The sequence below is a fragment of the Babylonia areolata genome, chromosome 9 (genome assembly GCF_041734735.1).
Source record: "Babylonia areolata isolate BAREFJ2019XMU chromosome 9, ASM4173473v1, whole genome shotgun sequence".
NCBI lineage: Eukaryota > Metazoa > Mollusca > Gastropoda > Neogastropoda > Buccinidae > Babylonia > Babylonia areolata.
In genome coordinates this window covers 40,422,078-40,446,072 of record NC_134884.1, presented here as the reverse complement: position 1 = coordinate 40,446,072, position 23,995 = coordinate 40,422,078, and the positions used below count along the sequence as shown (strand labels likewise).

Genomic DNA, 23,995 nt, shown 5'->3' with positions numbered 1-23,995 from the left:
GCAATGTAGCACACAGCACTTACAACTGGATATGCTTTCATGCACGTGAATTTCCATTTTTTTTTTTTTTGCTGCCCCATCATCTGCACCGTTTCAGTGGCATTACTCCCACGCCGCTCATTTAGATTCCCCCATACACGGCCACACCCGGGTTCGTCCGTCGCAGTTCCAGCGTCGGCAGTCCACAGGGAACCATCGATGTTAGGTCGCCAGGAGGCCACACACCAGAGAGACCCTGCACTGTACCTGAGTCACTTCGGTGGTGTTCAGAACTTCCATTTTTTTGTGTTAGCAGCGAAAACCTACAACTGTTATTTATAAATCACTGAACGAGCAACAATCGATTTTTCAAACCCAACTTTTTTTTTTCAAGTAGTTCATGGTGCATGGTGCACGTTTTTTTTTTATTTTATTTTTTTAAATAAATATTTTTATTCGAGTTTAACATTTAATACACACAGACAGACATACAAAACTAATATTTGTAATTAATAATATTTGTTATTGTGCATTACTTAAACTGTAAATCAGGAAAACAACAACACAACATTGTTTTTATACAGAGAAGAAAAAAACAGAAATAAAAAAGTCATATGCACTGCATAAAAAAAAGTAAATAAAAGAAAGGAAAATAAAAAATAAATAAAAGAATCAACGTTACAACGTTGGTTGTCTTTCCTCCTCCTCGTTGCCTTCAATCATTTTTATGTATGGGTTCCATTTTCTAGAAAATGCTATGGACATCATTTCCATCAAGTATATATATTTGCATGGTGTACGTTTGCCTGAAACGGCCATTTGTGTGTTCAGCAAGAGACCAGAGAGTGACCATATTCAGACTGCATAATTATAATCATTAATCATCTGACCGATTCTCTCTCTCTCTCTGTTATTGTTGACAATTTATGACAACATGAAAACACACCCGCTTCTGTGAAGTGGTCCTTAATTTTTTTTATGGAGTTTGTCTGTCTATCTGTCTGTCTGTCTGTCTGTCTGTCTGTCTATCTATCTATCTATCTATATGTCTGTCTGTCTGCCTATCTGTCTGTATTTGTTGCAACATAGTAGTAGAGAAAAACAAGTGCGGGTAACAACTAAACACCTCAATCGTTATTTCAAAATAACTTTGCAAAGATTAAAAAACACAGGAAATGCAAAAATAATTATAGAAATCTTTCATTTCTATTGGGGGCCATTTGAATTGTGTCTGAGGGAGAGAGCCAACTGAATGCCTGAAGTGACTGCAGTTTCATCCCCTGTGGACTCCTGGCACTGCGGTGACATGTCACAATGCAGTGACTTCCCCATGTCTCTCTGTCTGTCTCTCTGTCTGTCTGTCTGTCTGTCTGTCTGTCTCTCATTCTCTCTCTCTCTCTCTCTCTCTCTCTCTATATATATATATATATATACATATATATGTATGTGTGTATGTGTGTGTGTGTGCGTATGTGTGTGTGTGTGTGTGTGTGTGTGTGTGTGTGTGTGTGTGTGTGTGTGTGATTATGTATATTTCACCGTGTGTGTGTGCATACACACACACACACACACACACACACACACATATATATATATATATATATCGAAGGAAAACGGAAGGAGGGACAACGTGACCAAGGAAGGCCTCTCAAGAGATACAAAGACACCTTGAAGGCCCACCTCAGAAGCTGCAACATCGATACTGCTTCCTGGGAAGATATCGCCCTTGTACGAACAGAGTAAAAGGGACGGCGTACCCAAGGCATACAGACATTCAAGTGCAACAGAGCAGCCGCTATCCATGAAAAGAGGAGTCGGAGAAAACGGGGCCCACCCTTGCTAGGACTCCATTCCATGCAGCGTCTGTGGACGACCCTCAAGAAATGGGTCTTCATTCCCGTATGAGGACTCTATTCAGCAGATGACCTGCCTGCCTACCCATTCGTCGGACTTCTTCTTCTTCTGCGTTCACTCGTATGCACACGAGTGGGCTTTTACGCGTATGACCGTTTTTACCCCGCCATGTAGGCAGCCATACTCCGTTTTCGGGGGTGTGCATGCTGGGTATGTTCTTGTTTCCATGACCCACCCAACGCTGATATGGATTACAGGATCTTTAACGTGCGTATTTGATCTTCTGCTTGCATATACACACGAAGGGGGTTCAGGCACTAGCAGGTCTGCACATATGTTGACCTGGAAGATCGTAAAAATCTCCACCCTTTACCCACCAGGCGCCGTCACCGTGATTCGAACCCGGGACCCTCAGATTGAAAGTCCAACGCTTTAACCACTCGGCTATTGCGCCCGTCATTCGTCGGACATGAAGGGAGAATTCCAGAAGAATTCCATATGCAGTCTGCATCATCAACATTATCTCTCGATTTCTGTTAAACATTAATATGAATACATACCGTGTCCTTTTGTGAACTGGTCCTTAACCCCCTGTTTTTTCTTGTGAGCTTTGTCTCATTATTCTATACCTGTGTCCCGCCTTCCAGGCTTTCGAACAAGCCACGACCATGAAACGAGCCGTCAGCCTTTACTCCACCACCTCCCCTCTGTCACCGGAAGAAGAGGAGGCAGGCCACCAGGGGGACACGGAGACGGCCTCTGACGTCAGTTCCGCCGACGGCTCTCCCTTTGTCAACCGCAAGGCACCGACAGAGAGCTTCACTCAGAGCTTGGCAGAGTCTGGGTTGGTTCTCTTCTTCTTCTTCTTCTTTCCCTTGACCACCGCCTTCATCATTTTGAAGATTCTGTAGACTATAAGGGGGGTTTGCGTGTTTTTGTGGTTTCTTGAGGTAGAGGTTGCTGGGCCAGGGGATGGGGGGTGAGGGGTGAGGGGTGAGGGGGGAGGTATGGGGGTGGGGGGTGGGGGGGGAGGTAATCAGATTCGGGATTTGAAGCCTTCCAGGGTTGTGCTGAGAGCAGTCTCAGCAGGAAGGCTGTTCCAGTTTGTTATTGTTCGAGGAAAGAAGGATTTTTGTCTGTACAGCGTCCTGCAGTTGGAGAGGTGGTATGCTGCTGGATGCGATCCTCGGGTCCCAGTGGGTGCTGAAGGATTTTGAGGGGGATTTGGTTTGGCGTTCTGGTTTCGTTAATGTTTGGTTTGTGATTGTTTCAGTGTTATTTTCTCCTTTTTGTTGTTGTTGCTGCTGCTCAGATCTAAAAAAAAAAAAAGTATTTGTATTTGTATTTCTTTTTATCACAACAGATTTCTCTGTGTGAAATTCGGGTTGCTCTCCCCAGGGAGAGCGCGTCGCTACACTACAGCGCCACTTTTTTTTTTTTTTTTTTTCCTGCGTGCAGTTTTGTTTGCTTTTCCTATCGAAGTGGATTTTTGTACAGAATTTTGCCAGGAACAATCCTTTTGTTTCCGTGGGTTCTTTTACGTGCGCCAAGTGTATGCGGCACACGGGACCTCGGTTTATAGTCTCATCCGAATGACTAGCGTCCAGACCACCACTCAAGGTCTCGTGGAGGGGGAGAAAATATCGGCGGCTGAGCCGTGATTCGAACCAGCGCGCTCAGATTCACTCGCTTCCTAGGCGGACGCGTTACCTCTAGGCCATCACTATCATTAAAATGATATTATTAGTACCACAACTGCTACTGCTTCTGATGATAACAATATGATGATAATGATAATAATAATGAGGATAATAATAACAGTAGCATTACTCCTCCTTCTGCTCCTCCTATTACTGCTACTGATGATAATGACACTACTACTGCTGCTGCTGTTGCTGTTACTGCTACTACTACTGTTGCTGCTGTTACTACTACTACCGCTGCTGCCACTACTATTACTACTACTGCTACTACTACTACTACTCATACTGCGCCTAATCAAATACATTTCGTTCTGAGCGTTTCGCAATACAATGGGTCCACTAAGAATACATTCAATACGTTACACCATCTACCAAAACATGCAGCTTAGTCCAAATGAGTGAGAAAGTTAATAGCTATGACCAGAAAATGCATCAAACAGTACATACTAGAGTACAGTATACACAGCAAACTAGATAATTACGTGCGCACGCAAGCATACAGCCACGCATGCACACATAGAAGGCGACTGATCAAAACGCAGAGGAATGCAGAGGAATAGATAAAACATTCGTGTACTCGTTATGAAGGTAAACTGTCAAATATACCTTGCCAAATGAACACCAGCACTGTTAATAGGTTTGCATTGCTAGAATGTCTATGTTACCGTTTCTTGTATGTATAATTTTCTATACCACGATGTCTATGCAGTCGACGCTCATGTTGTGGACTTTCTGATCATTCTGCTATCGATCTCTGGGCTTGGGCGTCATAAAAATCTTGAGAGATATTTTTTTAAAAATTTTTTATTTTGTGTGTGTGTGTGTGTGTGTGTGTGTGTGTGTGTGTGTGTGTGTGTGTGTGTGTGTGTGTGTGTGTGTGTGTGTGTGTGTGTTGTTGTTGTTGTTTGTTGTTGTTCTGTTCTTTCCATTGTATTCGTCTTTGTCCTTCTTTGTCTCGACTGTCGTCTCGTTCTTATCTTTTGTTGCCGTGTCACGTCTTATGTTGTTTGTCTTCTTTTTTTCTTTCTCTTCTCTCTGTTTTAGATACCCCCCCCCCACTCCTCCAGCCCCCCACCCTCTTTCTTTCTCTCATCATTCTGTTGCTTATTCATGTTTATTATCCCATTATTTGATTTTGTTATTTTACATTCTGCTTTTTTTTTCTTTGTGTTATATATATATATATATATATTCCCGTCCATTTTCTGTCCCCTTTTGTGGTGTTTCCTTATTTGTTCGTCCCCCTTTTTTCCCCTTTGTCACACGATATCCATGTGTTATGTCATCTCTGTGACGTCACATGACCCCATGTGTCATGTCATCTCTATGACGTCACACGATGTCCACGTGTCATGCCATCTCTACGACGTCACACGATATCCATGTGTCATGTCATCTCTATGGCGTTACACGATACCCATGTGTCATGTCATCTCTGTGACGTCACATGACCCCATGTGTCATGTCATCTCTATGACGTCACACGATGTCCACGTGTCATGCCATCTCTACGACGTCACTCGACATCCATGTGTCATGTCATCTCTACGACGTCACACGACACCCATGTGTCGTGCCATCTCTCTGACGTCACACGACACCCATATGTCATGTCATCTTTATGACGTCACACGATCTCCACGTGTCATATCATCTCTATGATGTCACACGATCAGCATGTGTAACGTCATCTCTACGGTGCCACATGATCTCCATGTAGGATGTCATCTCTCGTGATGTCACATGACTTGTATGTGTTACGTTATCTCAGTGATGTCACATAACCTACATGTGTCACCTCCACGATGTCACTTTGTATTGTATTGTATTGTATTGCGTTGGGTTTTGTTGTGTTGTGTTGCGCTGTGTTGCGTTGTGTTGTGTTGCGTTGTGTTGTGTTGTTGCGTTGCGTTATGCTTCCCTGAGTGAAAATCGGTCCGTTCTCCCTAGACAGAGTGAGTGAAACATTGGAATGCCACCCATAATATTATGTACAAAAGTTTTTTTTTCTTTTCTTTTGCTCTGTTTGGAGATGTATTTGTTTGCTCCATTATGATTCAAGTGAATTTTCCTACACTGTGTTTTTGTGCCAAGAGACAACAACTATTTTGTTGCCGTGGGTTATTTTACGTGCGCTCCTCCATATGTTGCAGAAAACCAGAGATTACGGCCAGCGTAAGCGTCCACTTCAGCTACAAAAACAGCAACAACAACAACAACAACAGCAACAGCAACCACACCATCTCCTCCATCGACCCCGCCACCTCCACCACCACCACCACCTTCGTCAACCCACAGCCCCCCAGGCCCACCAAGAGAGCCACCGTCTACCCTTTCCGGCGACACAAGGACAAGGCTCCCGATAGGTTAGGGTTCGAATCTCTCTCTCTCTCTCTCTCTCTCTCTCTCTCTCTCTCTCCCTCTCTCTCTCTCTCTCTCTCACACACACACGCACACAATCTAAGGATTTCCCTGTTACCCCACTTGCTTCAAAATGTCAACAGCACTGTGACTAGAGATGTAGCCATGTTTATTTATTATGCGTTAAAACAGAGAGCAGAAAAGCGCTCAGTCTTAGATGAAAGACATGTTTCTAAAACTACTCTTATTTTTTTCAAATTGTTTTTTGGTTTTGTTTGGTTATATTATTTTCAGTTTATTCTTCCACATTTTGTTGTTCATCCAACTCAAGGTTTGGTTTTCATATGTTTTTGTGTGTGTGTGTGTGTGTGTGTGTGTGTGTGTGTGTGTGTGTGTGTGTGTGTGTGTGTGTGTGTGTGTGCAGGACGTGCATCCATATGTATACCGCTCGGTGGCCTAACATTAAAACAGTTCTGAGTTCTCTCTCTCTCTCTGTTTTGACACACACTGAGAAAGGAGGGGGCGGAGTTGGTGGTGGTGGTGGGGGGAGGAGGGGGCGTGGGGGAACGGGGGGGTGTCGAATCTCCCTCTTTCTCTCTCTCTCTCTCTCTCTCTCTCTCTCTCTCTCTCTCTCTCTCTCTCTCTCTCTCTCTCTCTCTTCCTGGCTCATTTTATATTTTGGTGGAGTGCGTTATTTGCCTTAGGAAGTGGAAGGGGTTAAAAAAAGTTCTCTGTCTCTTTGATTGTCTGCCTGTCTATCTCCATTGCTCTCTCTCTTTCTCCTCTCTCTCTCTCTCTCTCTCTCTCTCTCTCTCTCTGTCCCGCTGTCTCTCTGTCTCTGTCCACCCTTACCTTACCCCACCAGGCGCCTTTGACCGGGATTCGAACCCAGTGTTCTCAGATTGAAAGTCCGGCGCTTTAATAACTCGGTTGTTGCACGTCTGTGCCTCAATTAGATCAAAGTGTTGGGTTTTTTTTTAATTCTTTTTTTTATTTTTTATTTTTATTTTTTAATATAATTTTGATTTTATTTTTGTTGTTCTTATACATATCTTGATGATGATAATGAGGAGTGGGAGGAGGAGAAGATGATTATTTCTCTCTCTTTTTTTTTCCCTCCTCTTCTTTCTTATGCCTGTCTTCACACCAAAAATATTTCTTGTGTGTGCACATGGGCATTCTTTTTTTTTTTTTTTTTTTTTAAAGGTATACGCATGAACCATTTTTCTCCCACTTTTTGTTTTTTGTTTTTTTTGTTGCCGTTTTATTCAACAATGGCGGAAAAACACCACCATGTACATACACGGCCAGTCTGGATGTGTGTATGGTCGTGATGATTGTGAAGAGGGACTGGGGGAATGAGTGCACTTCCTTTTGAAGCGGGGAGTTTCTTCCCCTGCTGCTCTCTCACGGCTCCTTCACACTTCTGTCTGTCTGTGTTTTCTATAGATGGACACTTTTTTTTTTGCCCTTTTAGTATTTGAAAATGTGTGTGCGTATGTCTGGGTTTGTTAATGCTCTAGTGTGAATTGAGTAATGTGTGCGCATCTCTCATGTACTCATTCTTCCTCTGTATTCCGCTTTTCCCCCACGGGAAACAGCTTTCAAGCAATAACACCACATCAAACATTCCTTGAATCGACTTCATTGTAACATGTTTCTGATAGCAAGCCCCTTCTCAAAAATAAGCCCCCAAAATAAGCCCCTTCTCAAAAATAAGCCCCTTCTCAAAAATAAGCTGAAGAGGAGCTGATTCTTTTTTTTTTTTTTTTTTTTTTTTTTTTTTTTTTTAATGCTGATACACATTTTACCAATTGATATAAGATAATTGATATAATGCTCACTGGAAATATTGGGATTATCGATGCCAAATAATATATCTATGTTTGACAATTTTACGTTGAAGTTTGTTTCTGGAAATATTTTCTTCTCAACCAATTTTCAAAAACGACACACAGTTGGACACTCACAAAAGAAGTGTTCAATAAAGTCAACAGTATCGTGACAGTATGAGCATTTTTTTAGTTTCTTTTACTTTCATTTTATTCAGCAAGATGTTTGTGGGATATATATTATGTAATATTTTACAATGTAATACTCTAAGCCTTGTTTCTTTGGTAATGTCCTGTGCTTTAGACCAAGTTAATTTGTCAGTATTGATGTCACATTTTCTCTTCCAAAAAAAAGGATGCAGCTGGGATGTTAGGTTATTTGCATGCATGCAAGAGTTCCCTTATTTGCTTTGGCTTTCCGTTAAATAGGCTGATCCGTATACGCTAGACCCCACCTGCTCCAAATAAAAAAAGGGAGATCATATGTTTGATCATCGCATGACCCCAACGCACTAATAAGGCCTTGAGACCCTACCCTACGTTTCTGTAAAGCATAATAATAATAATGGATATTTATATAGCACACTATCCAGAAATCTGCTCTAGGTGCTTTACAAAAACGCTTTGTTAACATAAAACATTACATCTATGTTACATACACACACCAAAGACTACACACACACACACACACACACGCACACACACACACACTGCGTACATACATTTTACCAATACATGTGTATCTAACAGCTACCCTAACACATACGCACACACAGACAGGCACAAACGTACATAAACGCACGCGCACACAATACACATTCATATACTTGCATGTAGTTAACATAGTCAAGCACAGCTAACGCAAAGAAAGTGGACCTGCCACAATTGAACTTACTGCTGAGGGAAAAGGTGAGCATAAGCAAAGAGTGAAAATCAACATCAACAAAAATCAACAACGACGACGGCAACACAAGGTTTAATAAATGCGGTAAAATATAATAAAGTGAAAGATGCGTAGAGGACAAATGATAGAAAGAAAACTGGAACACATGAGGAGGAGGAGGAGAAAGAGAATAATGGCAGCAACAGATAGGACAAGAAAAAAAAAAAGGGTCATGGCCATGGCTTTAAAAAGAAAAAAAAATATTGATTTTTAGCTGCCCCTTCATCTGTATGAGTCCTCCGCCCCCCCCTCCCCTACTTCACCCCCCCTCCTCCCTATACGCAGCCACACCCGGGTTCGTCCCTCGCAGTCTCAGCGTCGGCAAGTCCATAGGGGGGAGGAACCATCGAAGTTAAGTACCGCCAGGAGGCCACACAGTAGAGGAGACCCTGCGCTGCTGCAGAGTAGTGACTTCATTGCTATTGATGATCTTTTGTCATTGTCATTGTCCCTCCCACAGGCGTGGCTCTGGCGGCAGCGAGGTGGTGTCCAGACCTCACCCGGACAGCCTGTCTGACGACCTGCCGGTCACCGCCCTCAGGGCCAAGTTCACCGCTCACGGTGCCACTGACCCTGACCCCTTCCTCCTCCTCCCTCCTCCCTCCCCCCTCCACCACCACCACCACCACCACCTGTCTCCTCACGCCAGGTACGTTCTCCTAGTCAAGAGGAGAGAAAAGTGTGTAAAATAATTACTAGTGTGGGTTGTGAAAATATATAAGAAGCGTCGACGTTTCTGACCGTAGGTCCTTCTTCAGAGACTGTGATAAGAAGAAGGATATGCCAAAGTACATCTCATTTCACACATTTCTTTTGGGTGTGTGTGTGTGTGTGTGTTTACGGACAAATCCATCTTGACAGGAAAACAAATACTCACGCAGACACTCGGGAGAGCAGTCCGAGTTTTAACACAGACATATCTGTTGAGACACAGACAATACAATATGATACAATGCAATACAAAGTAAGACAATACATTACAATGCAATGCAATGAATACATTACAATACACTACAATACATTACAATACAATGCAGTGCAATAAATACAACACAATATAATATCATGCAAAACATTACATTACAGTGCAATGCAGTGCAATAGAATGCAACACAGTCTACACACTGTGATTGTATCAAGTCCTCGGTCAAATCTATATTGCTGGACTGTCATGACGGCGTGTCTTTCTGTCCAGAACAATATAAACCAAACAAGGTTACTAAAGCCGATAAATATAACCACAACTCATGTCAAATCAAGTCGACTTTGTTATCTCCAAGGAGAAATTTACTCGTGATCGTATTGCTCATGCTCTCAATACAAGTATGAAACATGCATTTAAAAGACATGCAGGCTATGTGCTGTGCGTCCAGGCTTACCAATCAATGTATCATTACATTATCTTGCCCCGGTATAGCGAGGGGAAAGGACGACTACTTCTACTGCTGGGGCAACACATTGTTTACCGGGAATTCGATCTTGTTAAATCAGGCAGGGAGAAGGCATTTCTGGTTTCCTTTCGTAACATCCTGCCTTGCTTTCGTCATAATATTGTCTCATGGAAAAACGGAATGCGTTACCAGTGTCATGGTAAACCGAAGCTTTTTAACAGTGTTTCGGTAAAACGGAACCTGTTCCCAACAAGAACAACAACGACTACTACTGCTACTACTGCTGGTGCTGCTGCTGCTGCTGCTGCTACTGCAATTACTACTATTACTGCTGCTTCTGCTGCTACTTCCACTGCCACTGCTATTACTGCTGCTGGTGATGATATCACCGCTCTACTTCTACTACTGCTGGTGCTGGTGCTACTAATAATACTGCTGCTGCTGCGACTACTGCTGCGATAATACTGCTGCTGCTGCTGCTTTTGTTTTTACTACTACTACTACTACTACTGCTACTACTACTACTACTACTACTACTACCAGGTCCACATCCTTGAAGGAGTCGAAGAGCAAGAAACTCAACGACCGCGTGCTGGCCTTCTCGGACCTCAGCGTGGGAGAGAACGACGCCAGGATCCTGGCCAAGCGGGATGTGTCTGACCAGCCGGCACCACCCACCACCACCACCACCACCACAATGGAGGTCAGCCCCACTACGGAAGTCCTCCAGCTCCAAGACAAAAAATACGGGAAAGACCGACCCTCTGTGTTCGGACTGTGGGAAGAGAGAGAGACAAACACAACGACAGACGCTGCTGGAGGCAGCAGCAACAGCAGCAGCAGAAGCGTAGCGGTTGACAGGGGACTGTGGAAGAAGAAGGAGGAGGAGGAGGAGGAGGAGGACGAGGAGGGGAGAGGGAAGAACACGACAGATTCTGCTGGCAGTAGCAGAAGCGTAGTGGTGGACAGGTGGCTGAAAAACAGCAGTGGACACACGGTCACCAAGGATGACACCGCCATTGAAGAAGGCAGACACCCCCACCCATACCACCACCACCACCACCACAACAACTTCCAACCCTCCGACCTTAACAGTATTGATATCAAAGGAGATGGGGGAGCGGGTGGACGTCCAGTAGTGGCAGGAGCTCATGGTGGGGTGGTGAAGAAGAAGCTGTGGAAAGCCAACAGTACGTCAGACCTTTTGGAAGGCAAGAGGAAGAATAAGACGACGGGTGGTGATGGTGGTGGCGGTGGCGGTGGGCGGTGAAGGGGTGGTGCTGGCGAAGGTGGCGGTAGCCAAGGTGACTCCGTCCGTGAAGGCAGTGTCCAAGGTACCCCATCCCCCACCCCCTCCACCTCCTCCTCCTCCTCCGCCTCCTCCTCCACCTCCTCCTTCCTTCTCGCCCCTCGCTCCGCCTCTCCCTGAGCGGAGAGGTTTGCTGGGGGGTAAAAGGGGGCTGAAGCTGAAGCAAGTGCACTGGACTCCTGTGGACAAGAAGCTGGTGAGAGAAAAAAACAACAACTGTGTTTTGTGTCTGAACGAGGTACTTTATCATCTCTAATATGATTAATTTCTCTTCTTGGAAATGATAATAATTAAGTATTCAGTATTCTGTGTGTGGGAGGGAGGGGCGAGGCGGGGGTGAGTCGGATACACATACAGATACAGATGATGTGTTCCATTCAAGTCATTGCCCGTCATGAAGGGGGGTAATGTAAACAAACAATTCAAAACAATGAAGTCGGAGGTGGCGAGAGGATGGGTTGGTGTGTGTGTGTGTGTGGGGGGGGGGGGCGGGGGGGGGGGGGGGTGGATGAGGGGGGGGGGGGCAGAGGACGGAGGGGGGGTGGTAGGGGGTAGGTTGTGTTGTGCGTGTGCGGTCTGTGTGTGTGTGTGTGTTTGTGTGTGTGTACGCACGCGATTGTATATATATATATATATATATATATTATATATATATATATATATATATATATATATATGTGTGTGTGTGTGTGTGTGTGTGTGTGTGTGTGTGTGTGTGTGTGTGTGTGTGTGAATCACAATCAGAATCAGATTTATTTGTCATGAAAACCGTAAATGAAAGGTTTGTAGACACAAGAATAAATGTGTGTGCGCGCGCGATTTGTGTGTGTGTGTGTGTGTGTGTGTGTGTGTGTGTGTGCGTGCGCGCGCGCGCGCGTGAATGCTTGCATGTGTATATAATATGTGTACGTGCTGAATGCAGTAAGTTGAACGTGCAGTTTGCGTGCGTCGTCGAAACTGGTTCCTGTTCTCGCGCCTGGTATTCACTGAGTGCAGTGATGTGACCCCCCACCCCCACCCACGGGTGCATGCGTAGCATTTCGATCGCGTGTCTTTTTATATTAAAAAAAAAAAAATCAGATTATATTTGCAGTCAAAAGTGATTGAGATGTGTTCTGCCACTCTCTGCAGCTCTCTGTGTCCCTGTGGAGCGAGGGAAAAGCGCACGTGCCGACCTTTGACCTGACACTGCTGGAGGCCATGTTCTCGGTCTGTGAACGGGAAGTGGCAGCCGTCCACAGTGAGTGTTGCTGCATGGACTTTGGATGTGCTGTGTGGTGCTGTGCTGTGTAGTGCTGTGCTGTGTTGTGCTGTGCTGTGTAGTGCGGTGCTGTGTGGTGCTGTGCTGTGCTGTGCTGTGCTGTGTAGTGCGGTGCTGTGTGGTGCTGTGCTGTGCTGTGCTGTGTGATATGGTGTGGCGTGTTTTGTTGTCTGTGGTTTTGTCCAATAATATTTTCGTTTTCTTCTTCGTTCGTGGGCTGCAGCTCCCACCGGCGTTCACTCGTATGTACACAACTGGGCTCAGTTTACGTGTATGATCGTTTTTACCCCGCCGTGTTGTCAGCCATACTCCGTTTTCGGGGTTGTGCATGCTGGGTATGTTTTTGTTTCCATAACCTACCGAACGCTGACATGGATTACATGATCTCTAACGTGCGTATTTGATCTTCTGCTTGCGGCATACACACGAAGGAGGTTCAGGCACTAGCAGGTGTGCTCAAATGTTGACCTGGGAGATCGGAAAAATCGCCAACCTTTACCCACCAGCCGCCCGTTACCGAGATTCGAACCCGGGGCCCTCAGATTGAAAGTCCAACGCTTTATCCACTCCGCGGCTATTGCGCCCGTGCTGTTTTCGTTGTATATTTCGTGGCATGCTAGCGTCTTAAATTCAGGAACCTATTTAACCGGCAACTTTTGTGCATCAGTGTTCGAAACAATATATTATTAGCCTACCATAACAAGATGTTGTCACCCATTTTCATTAGATTTCGACTCTTATTTTGTACGTTTTTTTAATTTATTTATTTATTTATTTTTAAACTCAATTTTGATGCGAATTCAGTCACTAAACTAACATGCCACATCTTGCTTTTTTCCGACCATGAATATGTAACCTACAGGTACAATAATTTAGGATGTTAAAATAAGACATTACCCTTTCTACAGTTTCATACAACACAGTAAGGGGTTTAAATCTGAAATCACTTACGCGAACAATATCTCGCATCAACTGAATGACGCGAACTGTGAAGTAAGCGACCGACGACCAGACGAGTAAGACACGAACCGATTCGCCCAAATAGCTAGCACGCACACTCAAATCATGATTCTGATGAGGTGGTGGCCTCTCACATGGTGATATAGGCAATATCCACAGTTCTTCTCCTGTGTTCTTTCCATTCAGTTTCGTTCCGAGGACTGACGAAAAAATTGTTGTACATTTGTTTTAATCAAATAACATTGTAACATACACTCTACATTTCTTCCCCTGTCAAGAGGCGTCAAGAAGGCCAGTCTAGTCAGAGTGGAGGGGAAGAGATGGAGAGTATGATAGAATACAATGTTATTAACCAGTTTACAACTTTTCCCGTTTTTTATACGGAAAACAACAGGGGAAGAAATGTGGATATTGCCGAAATATATATCTTCAAAGGGCGGAGAGAAAGAAATGGAGAGATTATTACAAGTCATTAGCTAGTTTGCAACTTTTTCCCGTCGTGTAAACGGAACAGAACAGGGGATCGGAAGAAATGTAGATATTGCCCAAATAGGTGTATATTTCAACCCATGAGACGGCGCCAGCTCAGGATCACACACACACACACACACACACACACACACACACACACACACACACACACACACACACACACACACACACACATATATATATATATATATATATATTGATAAGAAACTCTAGATAGAGCTGGACAGTACAAGGTCTTCAGAGAAGAAGCCCTCTTCAGTCAAGTGTTTCGGCCCTGAACTCCTTACACTCTAAGGAGGCCGGGCCGCACCCAGGTCATGAATCCTGTATTGCCCTTGTATTACCGCCTTTCCCCCCCTGGTCCTCAGCAGGTTCGAACCGCGCGGCCAGGGCGTTCTCCACTTCAGGACTGTGTCACCTTTTCTGGAAGACGTTTTAACCACTTAGCCATCGTACGCATAGCTTGAGTAGGGACCCAGACCCAGCTGGGACTCTTTTCTGCTGCTTCTGACATTGCTTTGTGAGCCTTGTCCTCTCTCTGCCAGAAATCGACAGCTGTTTCATGAGGCTGTATGCAGATGCGCTCACAAGCCCTATTGCACCAATCTCTGTGGCGAGGACTTTGGCTTGGAAGCCAGATTCTCGTCAGTCTGCTGGGTAGACTAGCATGCTTCTCGGTCTTGTTAGATGTGGTCTTCCTCCATTCTGCTTTCGTATGGCATAGTGAGCTCAATCAGAATCGCTTGTTTCGTTGCCATGGATTGGAGTATATATATATATATATATATATATATATATATATTTGTATTTTGTATTTCTTTTTATCACAACAGATTTCTCTGTGTGAAATTCGGGCTGCTCTCCCCAGGGAGAGCGCGTCGCTATACTACAGCACCACCCATTTTTTTGTGTATTTTTCCTGCGTGCAGTTTTATTTGTTTTTCCTATTGACGTGGATTTTTCTACAGATTTTTGCCAGGAACAACCCTTTTGTTGCCGTGGGTTCTTTTACGTGCGCTAAGATATTTATCTGTATATGTCATAATGGTCTGTAGTCTCTCTCTCTCTGTATGTGTGTGTGCGTGCGTGCGTGCGTGCGTGCGTGTGTGTGTGTGTGTGTGTGTGTGTGTGTGTGTGTGTGTGTGTGTGTGTGTGTGTGCGTGCGTGCGTGCAGCGATACGTAGGAATGTGCGTGTGGGGTCAGGGGTGGTGCATGGTAATGTAGAAGATGGTCCTGGCTAAGCGCGGGGGATTACGCTGCTGGTCAGGCAGGCCTCTGCTTAGCAGATGCGGTGGTGTAGCGTATAATTATGGATTATTTGCTCAGTAAACTGAACCGAACTGAACTGAACTGAACTGACTTGTGTCGTGTGCAGCGAGCAAGGCGGTGAGACGCACCCTGGTGGATCCCAAACGGGCCCAAAACCTGGGCATCCTGTTCTCTGGCTTCAAGGCGGACAGCGTGGCCCAGGTGATGGCCGCCCTCAGCTCCGTGTCCGAGATGGACTGCTTCCCTCTGCAAAAGATGGCCACACTGAAGAGGTATGGTGTGGTGTGGTGTTGTGTGTGGTTGGTTGTGGTGTGGTGTGGTGTTGTGTGGTTGTGGGAACGTCCACGGACCAATCTTTTGCTGTTGCCGTGGGTTCTTTTAAGTGTGCTGAATGCATGCTGCACGCGGGACATAATGTTTACCTTCTCATCAGAAAGACTAGCACCCATACCACGGCCTCCAGTTACTGGGGTAGCATCTTTCTCTCCTGTCTGCCGAACCCTACATCCCAGACCCTTCAGCCTCAGTCCTATAACCTCTTTCCCTTCCAGTTTCTGCTGAATGTTGGAACTTGTCTCGTTCAGCCTTTCCCCCCTTACCTCCCCCCCACCCCTTTCCTTCCCCTGTTATAGTCAACCATTTTCCTCTTTGACGTTCTTCTTCTTCTGCGTTCACTCGTATGCACACGAGTGGGCTTTTACGTGTATGACCGTTCTTTACCCCGCCATGTAGGCAGCCATACTCCGTTTTCGGGGGTGTGCATGCTGGGTATGTTCTTGTTTCCATAACCCACCGAACGCTGACATGGATTACAGGATCTTTGACGTTGAACCATTCCATACACATTGACTTTTGAAAACTTTTCTCCGGTTTGATATTGAGCCACGTTACCTCCCCGCTGGTGATGAACCATTAACTCGCCTTTGATGTTAAATCATTTCCTTCCCTTTTGACGTTGAAGCATTTTCTCCTATTTTACACTGAACCGTGCCCTCCGTTTTGATAGTGAACGGTTTCATCCCCTTTGATGTTGAATCATTCCCTTCCCTTTGACGTTGAACAAATTCCCACCCCTTTGACGTTTAACCATTTCCTCACTTTTGACGTTGAACCATTTCCTCCCGTTTGACGTTGAACCATTTCCTCACTTTTGACGTTGAACCATCTCGTCCCCTTTGATAGTGAACTGTTTCCTCTCCTTTGTTGTTGAACCACTTCCTCCAGTTTGACGTGGAACCATTTCCTCCAGTTTGACGTTGAACCATCTCGTCCCCTTTGTTGTTGAACCACTTCCTCCAGTTCGACGTGGAACCATTTCCTCCAGTTTGACGTTGAACCATCTCGTCCCCTTTGATAGTGAAATGTTTCCTCCCCTCTGTTGTTGAACCATGATCTTCCCTTTGACGTTGAACCATTTCCTCCAGTTTGACGTTGAACCATTTCCTCCAGTTTGACGTTGAACCACTTCCTCCAGTTTGACGTTGAACCAGTTCCTCACCTTTGATAGTCAACTGTTTCCTCCCCTCTGTTGTTGAACCATGATCTCCCCTTTGAAGTTGAACCATTTCCTCCCTTTTGACGTGGAACCATTTCCTCCAGTTTGACGTTGAACCACTTCCTCACCTTTGATAGTCAACTGTTTCCTCCCTTTTGTTGTTGAACCATGATCCCCCCCGCCCCCCCCTTTTTTTTACGTCTTTTTATGTTTCTTTATATTTTTCCCGGTCAGATTCCAGCCGACTGCAGAGGACGTGGAGATGTTCAAGATGTACCGGCAGTCACGTGACAGCCTTCTGCCCGTGGACCGCTTCATGCTGGACCTCTGCCAGGTCCCCAAGCTGGGCATGCGCATCGACCTCGTCTTATCACTGTGGGACTTCCCCAACAACTATGAAGCACTGGCAGAGGTACGGTTTTCTCTCTGTCTCTCTCTCCTTCTCTCTCTCTCTCTCTCTCTCTCTCTCTCTCTCTCCCCGCCCCCTCCAAGTTCCTAAGGCTGCAGTACTAAGAGCCAGTGCAATGTTGCCTCCTAGTTTGAAAGAGTCAGTAGTCCTTCACAAAAGACTAAGCTGTAAGTGAATTATTCCCATTTCAGCTGAGAACCGGTTGATCATACAGCTCACTGTTGGCCGGCAACTCAGTGTAAGCTTATGCCAGTATGTGAATATGAGCCTTGCGAGCCGGGCCTCAAACACGAAATAATGCATTCACACACAGGAGGTGGAGGAGCTGCTGAGTGCCTGTGAGGTGTTGCTGGGCAGCAGCAGTCTGCCTGTGGTGCTGCACTGTCTGCTGGCCATAGGGAACCACCTCAACGCCAAGAGACAGCCCAAAGCCCTGCAGGGTTTCCAGATCTCCTCCATTGACAAGGTGTGTGTGTGTGTGTGTGTGTGTGTGTGTGTGTGTGGTGCGTTGTGAGGGTGTGGGTGTGTGGTGGGATGGTGAGTGGGGGGTGGCGTGGTGGTGGTGGTGGTGGTGGTTTGTGTGGTGTGGTGTGGTGTGGTGTGTGTGTGTGTGTGTGTCTGTGTGTGAGTGTTGGTGGGTGGATGGCTGTGTGTGGGGGGAAGGGTGTGTGTTTGTTTTGTTTTGTGCATTTATATGTGTTCGTATGTACGTGTTTGCTTGCGTGCGTGTATAGTGGTGTGGTGTGTGTGCGCGCGCGCGTTGTGTTGTGTGCGCGTGTGTATGTGAGTGAAAGTGCGCGCATTTGCACGTTTGTATGAGTAGTATACTCACGGGCTTGTTAATGCGCACGAGTTCGCTGAACATTGCTCGTATTAGCTTTCATTTCATTTCTATCTTTTTTCTTCTCCACGCAACTTCCATTTTTATTACATTTTAGGCCTAATATATTTCTATTTATTTTTGCTTATTAATTTTATGTTAATAGTTCATACAAACCTGCAGGGTTTGTTCTACAAGGCCTGTCCAACGCGTGGGGATTTATGCGTAGGTCAGACATTGCCTTTCAATTTTTTTTCTTGAGCATATGTGGTGTGGCTTAAAAATTTAACTTAGTCCGCTTTGACACATCCGTGAAACTGACACTGACACACACACACACACACACACACACACACACACACACACACACACACACAAAGAGACACAACACCCCCCTCATCACGACAGATTGTGGACCTCAAAGGCTTGACCCAGACTACACACACACACACACACACACACACACACACACACACACACACACACACACACACACACACACACACGCACACACACACACACACACATTCTCAGACACACACACACACTCTCTCTCTCTGCCTCTGCCTGTCCTCTGTAACACCTCCGGTCCTCCACAGATGGTGGACCTGAAGGGCCGTGACCCGGACTACACCCTGATGACCTTCCTGGTGGAGCAGCTGCAGGCCAGCAGACCGGACCTCCTGGACTGGACTCTGCCCATGGACCCCCTGCTGCCCAGGGTGGCCGGCTACTCCGTCAGGGCCATCGGGGCCGAGATCGATGGTCAGTGCGTCTTGATATAGTATATATATAATATAATATATATATATATATATATATATATTTTGTATTTGTATTTTGTATTTCTTTTTGTCACAACAGATTTCTCTGTGTGAAATTCGGGCTGCTTTCCCCAGGGAGAGCGCGTCGCTATACTACAGCGCCACCCATTTTTTTTGTATTTTTCCTGCGTGCAGTTTTATTTGTTTTTCCTATTGACGTGGATTTTTCTACATAATTTTGCCAGGAACAACCCTTTTGTTGCCGTGGGTTCTTTTACGTGCGCTAAGTGCGTGCTGCACACGGGACCTCGGTTTATCGTCTCATCCGAATGACTAGCGTCCAGACCACCACTCAAGGTCTAGTGGAGGGGGAGAAAATATCGGCGGCTGAGCCGTGATTCGAACCAGCGTGCTCAGATTCTCTCGCTTCCTAGGCGGACGCGTCACCTCTAGGCCATCCCTCCACTATATATATACTATATATATATATCTGTACATGTGATAAGTGATAAGAAACTCTAGGGAGAGCTGGACAGTACAATGTCTTCAGAGAAGAAGCACCCCCCCCTCAGTCAAGTGTTTCGGCCCTTAACTCCTTACTCTAAGGGGGCCGGGCCGCACCAAGTTCATGACTCCTGGATGCCCTATCTATCTATCTATCTATCTATATCTGTATCTCTCTCTGTATATATTATATGTGTGTGTGTATCTATATCTATATGATATAATTATGACAGTCGTTTCCCACCATGACCCTTAGAACAGCAGAGAAGGCAACTGCTATCCCAACTATATCCCATCTTGGCTAGAAATTGAGTATAGTGGAGAGCGTTTTGTGTCTTTTGATAATGTTAGAGCACATGGAATAGCGCCCTTCCTTACACTGGGCTCACAGTGCTTTATACATGAACGCACGCACGGATACACACAGACACACAGAGACACAGACACACACACATACACACATACAAACACATGTACGCTCAAACACAAATTACATTAAAAAAAAAGATATGATATCAAAACTTCAAAACACACACACACAATTACCCTGACCCCCCCCCCCTCCCCCAAATTCCCCCTCACATATCTAGGCATGTTTCCAAAATATTGAAAAGTCCTGCCATACGTAGGCATAGTTCCAAAATATTGAAAAGTCCTCACATATGTAGGCATGTTCCCAAAATATTGAAAAGGCTTCAGGCATGTTTCCAAAATACTGAAGATTCCTCAGTGGGACACATGTAGGCATGTTGAAAAGTCCTCATGTGCAGGCATGTTTCCAAAATACTGAAGATTCCTCAGTGGGACACATGTAGGCATGTTGAAAAGTCCTCATGTGCAGGCATGTTTCCAAAATACTGAAGATTCCTCAGTGGGACACATGTAGGCATGTTGAAAAGTCCTCATGTGTAGGCATGTTTCCAAAATACTGAAAAGTCCTGACATATATATGATTGTTTCCGAAATATTGAAAAGTCCTGACTGAAGAGTCAGAATACTTATATACATGTGCCGGTATGTCTCCAGAATCCTGAAAAATGTCCTCAGTACGGTGTTACATGTACAGTTATATTTAAAAAAAATACTGGAAACTTTTTGCAACGTTACACATGTGGCATGTTTCCGGAATATTGAAAAGTCCTCACATATGTGGCATGTTTCTGAAATATTGAAAAGTCCTCACAAATGTGGCATGTTTCTGAAATATTGAAAAGTCCTCACATATGTGGCATGTTTCTGAAATATTGAAAAGTCCTCACACATGTAGGCATGTTTCTGAAATATTGAAAAGTCCTCACATATGTGGCATGTTTCCGAAATACTGAAAGATCTTCACATATGTGGACATGTTTCCAAAATAATGAAAAGTCCTCACATAATTTTATGTGGCATGTTTCCGAAATATTGAAAAGTCCTCACACATGTAGGCATGTTTCCAAAATACTGAAAGATCCTCACATATGCAGGCATGTTTCCAAAATGCTGAAAAGTCCTCAGTGGGTATGTTTCAAAGGTTCTGTGTGGTGTGGTTCCAGTCCTGAAGAACGACCTGCAGAAGGTGAGAAAGTATCAGAAAACCTTGAAAGGACTTGGCGGTGTGCCGAAAAAATTTCAGTCCGATGTTCAGGTAAACTGTGTGTGTGTGTGTGTGTTGTACGTGTGCGTGTGAGTGCGTGCGTGTGTGTGTGTGTGTGTGCGCGTGCGTGCGTGTGAGTGTGTATGTGACTGTGGGCTCGCTCGCGTATATTATGTGTTTGACTATGGGTGTGTGTGTATGTGACTTTAGGTGTGTGTGCGTGTGTGTGTGCGTGCGTGCGTCATGTGCGTGTATGTGTGTGTGTGTGGATATGTAAGTGTGTAAATTCCCCCCACCCCCTCCAATAAACCATCCACGTACAATCATCAGCTGTACTGTTAAAGATAGTACTATATAGAAATGATGTTGTCAACATCTTACATATTTCCACGGTATTTATTTAATGAGCAACTATTGGTGATTTTTTTTTTCTATCTTAAGAGAAGATATGTGGTGTAGCGAAAATATGGTTCAGTTTGCATGCTTCTGAAGCCTGCTTGAAACTGACACTGATGAATGTTATCACGGTTGACCTGTTGTTGTTGCTGGACAGAACTTTCTCTTGGAGAACGAGAAACGCATGCAGACAATCCACGACAAGAACCACAGGCTGAAGCAGCGGTTCCAGCAACTGTTGGTAAGTGTGTGTGATTCTGCTGGGTGATACTCTACGTGTATGTGTTTGTGAGGTGCACATAATGCATACATGTCATTGTGTGTGTGTGTGGAGGGTGGGGCCTGGAGATGTACGTTTGTTTGTCCGCTGAGGGTTGGGCCTAGGTTTTTGTGCATCACTGTGACTGTGGTTGTGGCAGATTGTCTTTTCTGGATGTTTTTTTGTTTTGTTTTACTTGTTTTTGACTCACTTGTGTAAACAAAGTGAGTCTATGTTTTAACCCGGTGTTCGGTTGTCTGTGTGTGTGTGTGTGTGTGTCCGTGGTAAACTTTAACATTTTCCCTGCAAGTACTTTGTCAGTTGACACCAAATTAGGCATAAAAATAGGAAAAATTCAGTTCTTTCCAGTCATCTTATTTAAAACAATATTGCACCGCTGGGATGAAATGAAGCCTAATGAAGCCTGGAAATGAAGCCTAATTATATGCAAACTGCATTTACTATTATATTTATATTTTTGGTATTCTCTAAACTTGGCACTTTGATCTGATATTCTGACACAACAACAAGAGCAGTCATTATTATCATGTTTTGTTCAAACAGGAACTTCTTTTGCTAAGCATGGAAGTTTTATTTATTTTGCAAACGTTTTTGGTGCAGATAGTAAAAAAGGGAAATTACTCTGTAATTAATGCTAGGGGACTTAATTTGCCACGAGTGAGTCTTGAAGGCCTTGCCTCTCTTGTTAGATTTTGTTTTAGGTTGTACAGGACTGGGACAATTTTTCAGCCCTGATATTGACCCTGTGTGGTCAGCTGGGCTGAAGATGTAGCTTTGTGGCCAGTTTACATGCACTGATCTTATCTTTGTCACTGCCTACATGGCAGGGGTTAAAACGGTCATACAAGTGTAAGATGTAATTTTGTGGCCAGTTTACATGCACTGATCTTATCTTCGTCACTGCCTACATGGCGGGGGTTAAAACGGTCATATAAGTGTAAGATGTAATTTTGTGGCCAGTTTACATGCACTGATCTTATCTTCGTCACTGCCTACATGGCGGGGGTTAAAACGGTCATACAAGTGTAAGATGTAGCTTTGTGACCAGTTTACATGCACTGATCTTATCTTTGTCACTGCCTACATGGCAGGGGTAAAAACAGTCATCCAAGTGTAAAATGTAATTTTGTGGCCAGTTTGCATGCACTGATCTTATCTTTGTCACTGCCTACATGGCGAGGGTTAAAACGGTCATACAAGTGTAAGATGTAGCTTTGTGACCAGTTTACATGCACTGATCTTATCTTTGTCACTGCCTACATGGCAGGGGTAAAAACAGTCATCCAAGTGTAAAATGTAATTTTGTGGCCAGTTTGCATGCACTGATCTTATCTTTGTCACTGCCTACATGGCAGGGGTAAAAACAGTCATCCAAGTGTAAAATGTAATTTTGTGGCCAGTTTGCATGCACTGATCTTATCTTCGTCACTGCCTACATGGCAGGGGTTAAAACGGTCATACAAGTGTAAGATGTAGCTTTGTGACCAGTTTACATGCACTGATCTTATCTTCGTCACTGCCTACATGGCGGGGGTTAAAACGGTCATCCAAGTACGTGTAAAATGTAATTTTGTGGCCAGTTTACATGCACTGATCTTATCTTCGTCACTGCCTACATGGCGGGGGTTAAAACGGTCATCCAAGTACGTGTAAAATGTAATTTTGTGGCCAGTTTACATGCACTGATCTTATCTTTGTCACTGCCTACATGGCGAGGGTTAAAACGGTCATACAAGTGTAAGATGTAGCTTTGTGACCAGTTTACATGCACTGATCTTATCTTCGTCACTGCCTACATGGCGGGGGTTAAAACGGTCATCCAAGTACGTGTAAAATGTAATTTTGTGGCCAGTTTACATGCACTGATCTTATCTTCGTCACTGCCTACATGGCGGGGGTTAAAACGGTCATACAAGTGTAAGATGTAGCTTTGTGACCAGTTTACATGCACTGATCTTATCTTTGTCACTGCCTACATGGCGGGGGTTAAAACGGTCATACAAGTGTAAGATGTAGCTTTGTGACCAGTTTACATGCACTGATCTTATCTTCGTCACTGCCTACATGGCGGAGGTAAAAACGGTCAAACACGTAAAAGCCCACTCTTGAATATGATAGAACGAGGGAGTTGTAGCCCAGGAACAAAGGTCTTTGTCACTGGGGGAGCGTGTTCAGCAACCATTCTCTCCACATGCTGTCACTGGGGGAGCATGTTCAGCAACCATTCTCTCCACATGCTGTCACTGGGGGAGCGTGTTCAGCAACCATTCTCTCCACATGCTGTCACTGGGGGAGCGTGTTCAGCAACCATTCTCTCCACATGCTGTCACTGGGGGAGCGTGTTCAGCAACCATTCTCTCCACATGCTGTCACTGGGGGAGCGTGTTCAGCAACCA

At 44.8% G+C, this 23,995-nt stretch overlaps 1 protein-coding gene across 1 annotated transcript in view; it reads left to right on the top strand.

Annotated features, from left to right (window-relative positions):
- LOC143285639 (uncharacterized) overlaps positions 1-23,995 on the top strand; it is a 38,484-nt gene that overhangs the window by 12,756 nt on the left and 1,733 nt on the right. Inside the window, exons 8-19 of the mRNA XM_076593035.1 lie at positions 2,481-2,677; positions 5,690-5,902; positions 9,133-9,219; positions 10,676-10,766; positions 11,275-11,397; positions 12,504-12,612; positions 15,462-15,627; positions 17,085-17,262; positions 17,573-17,725; positions 18,679-18,844; positions 20,883-20,974; positions 21,477-21,560. Coding sequence (XP_076449150.1) covers positions 2,481-2,677; positions 5,690-5,902; positions 9,133-9,219; positions 10,676-10,766; positions 11,275-11,397; positions 12,504-12,612; positions 15,462-15,627; positions 17,085-17,262; positions 17,573-17,725; positions 18,679-18,844; positions 20,883-20,974; positions 21,477-21,560 — 1,659 coding nt within the window. The remainder of the gene's footprint in view (positions 1-2,480; positions 2,678-5,689; positions 5,903-9,132; positions 9,220-10,675; positions 10,767-11,274; positions 11,398-12,503; positions 12,613-15,461; positions 15,628-17,084; positions 17,263-17,572; positions 17,726-18,678; positions 18,845-20,882; positions 20,975-21,476; positions 21,561-23,995) is intronic.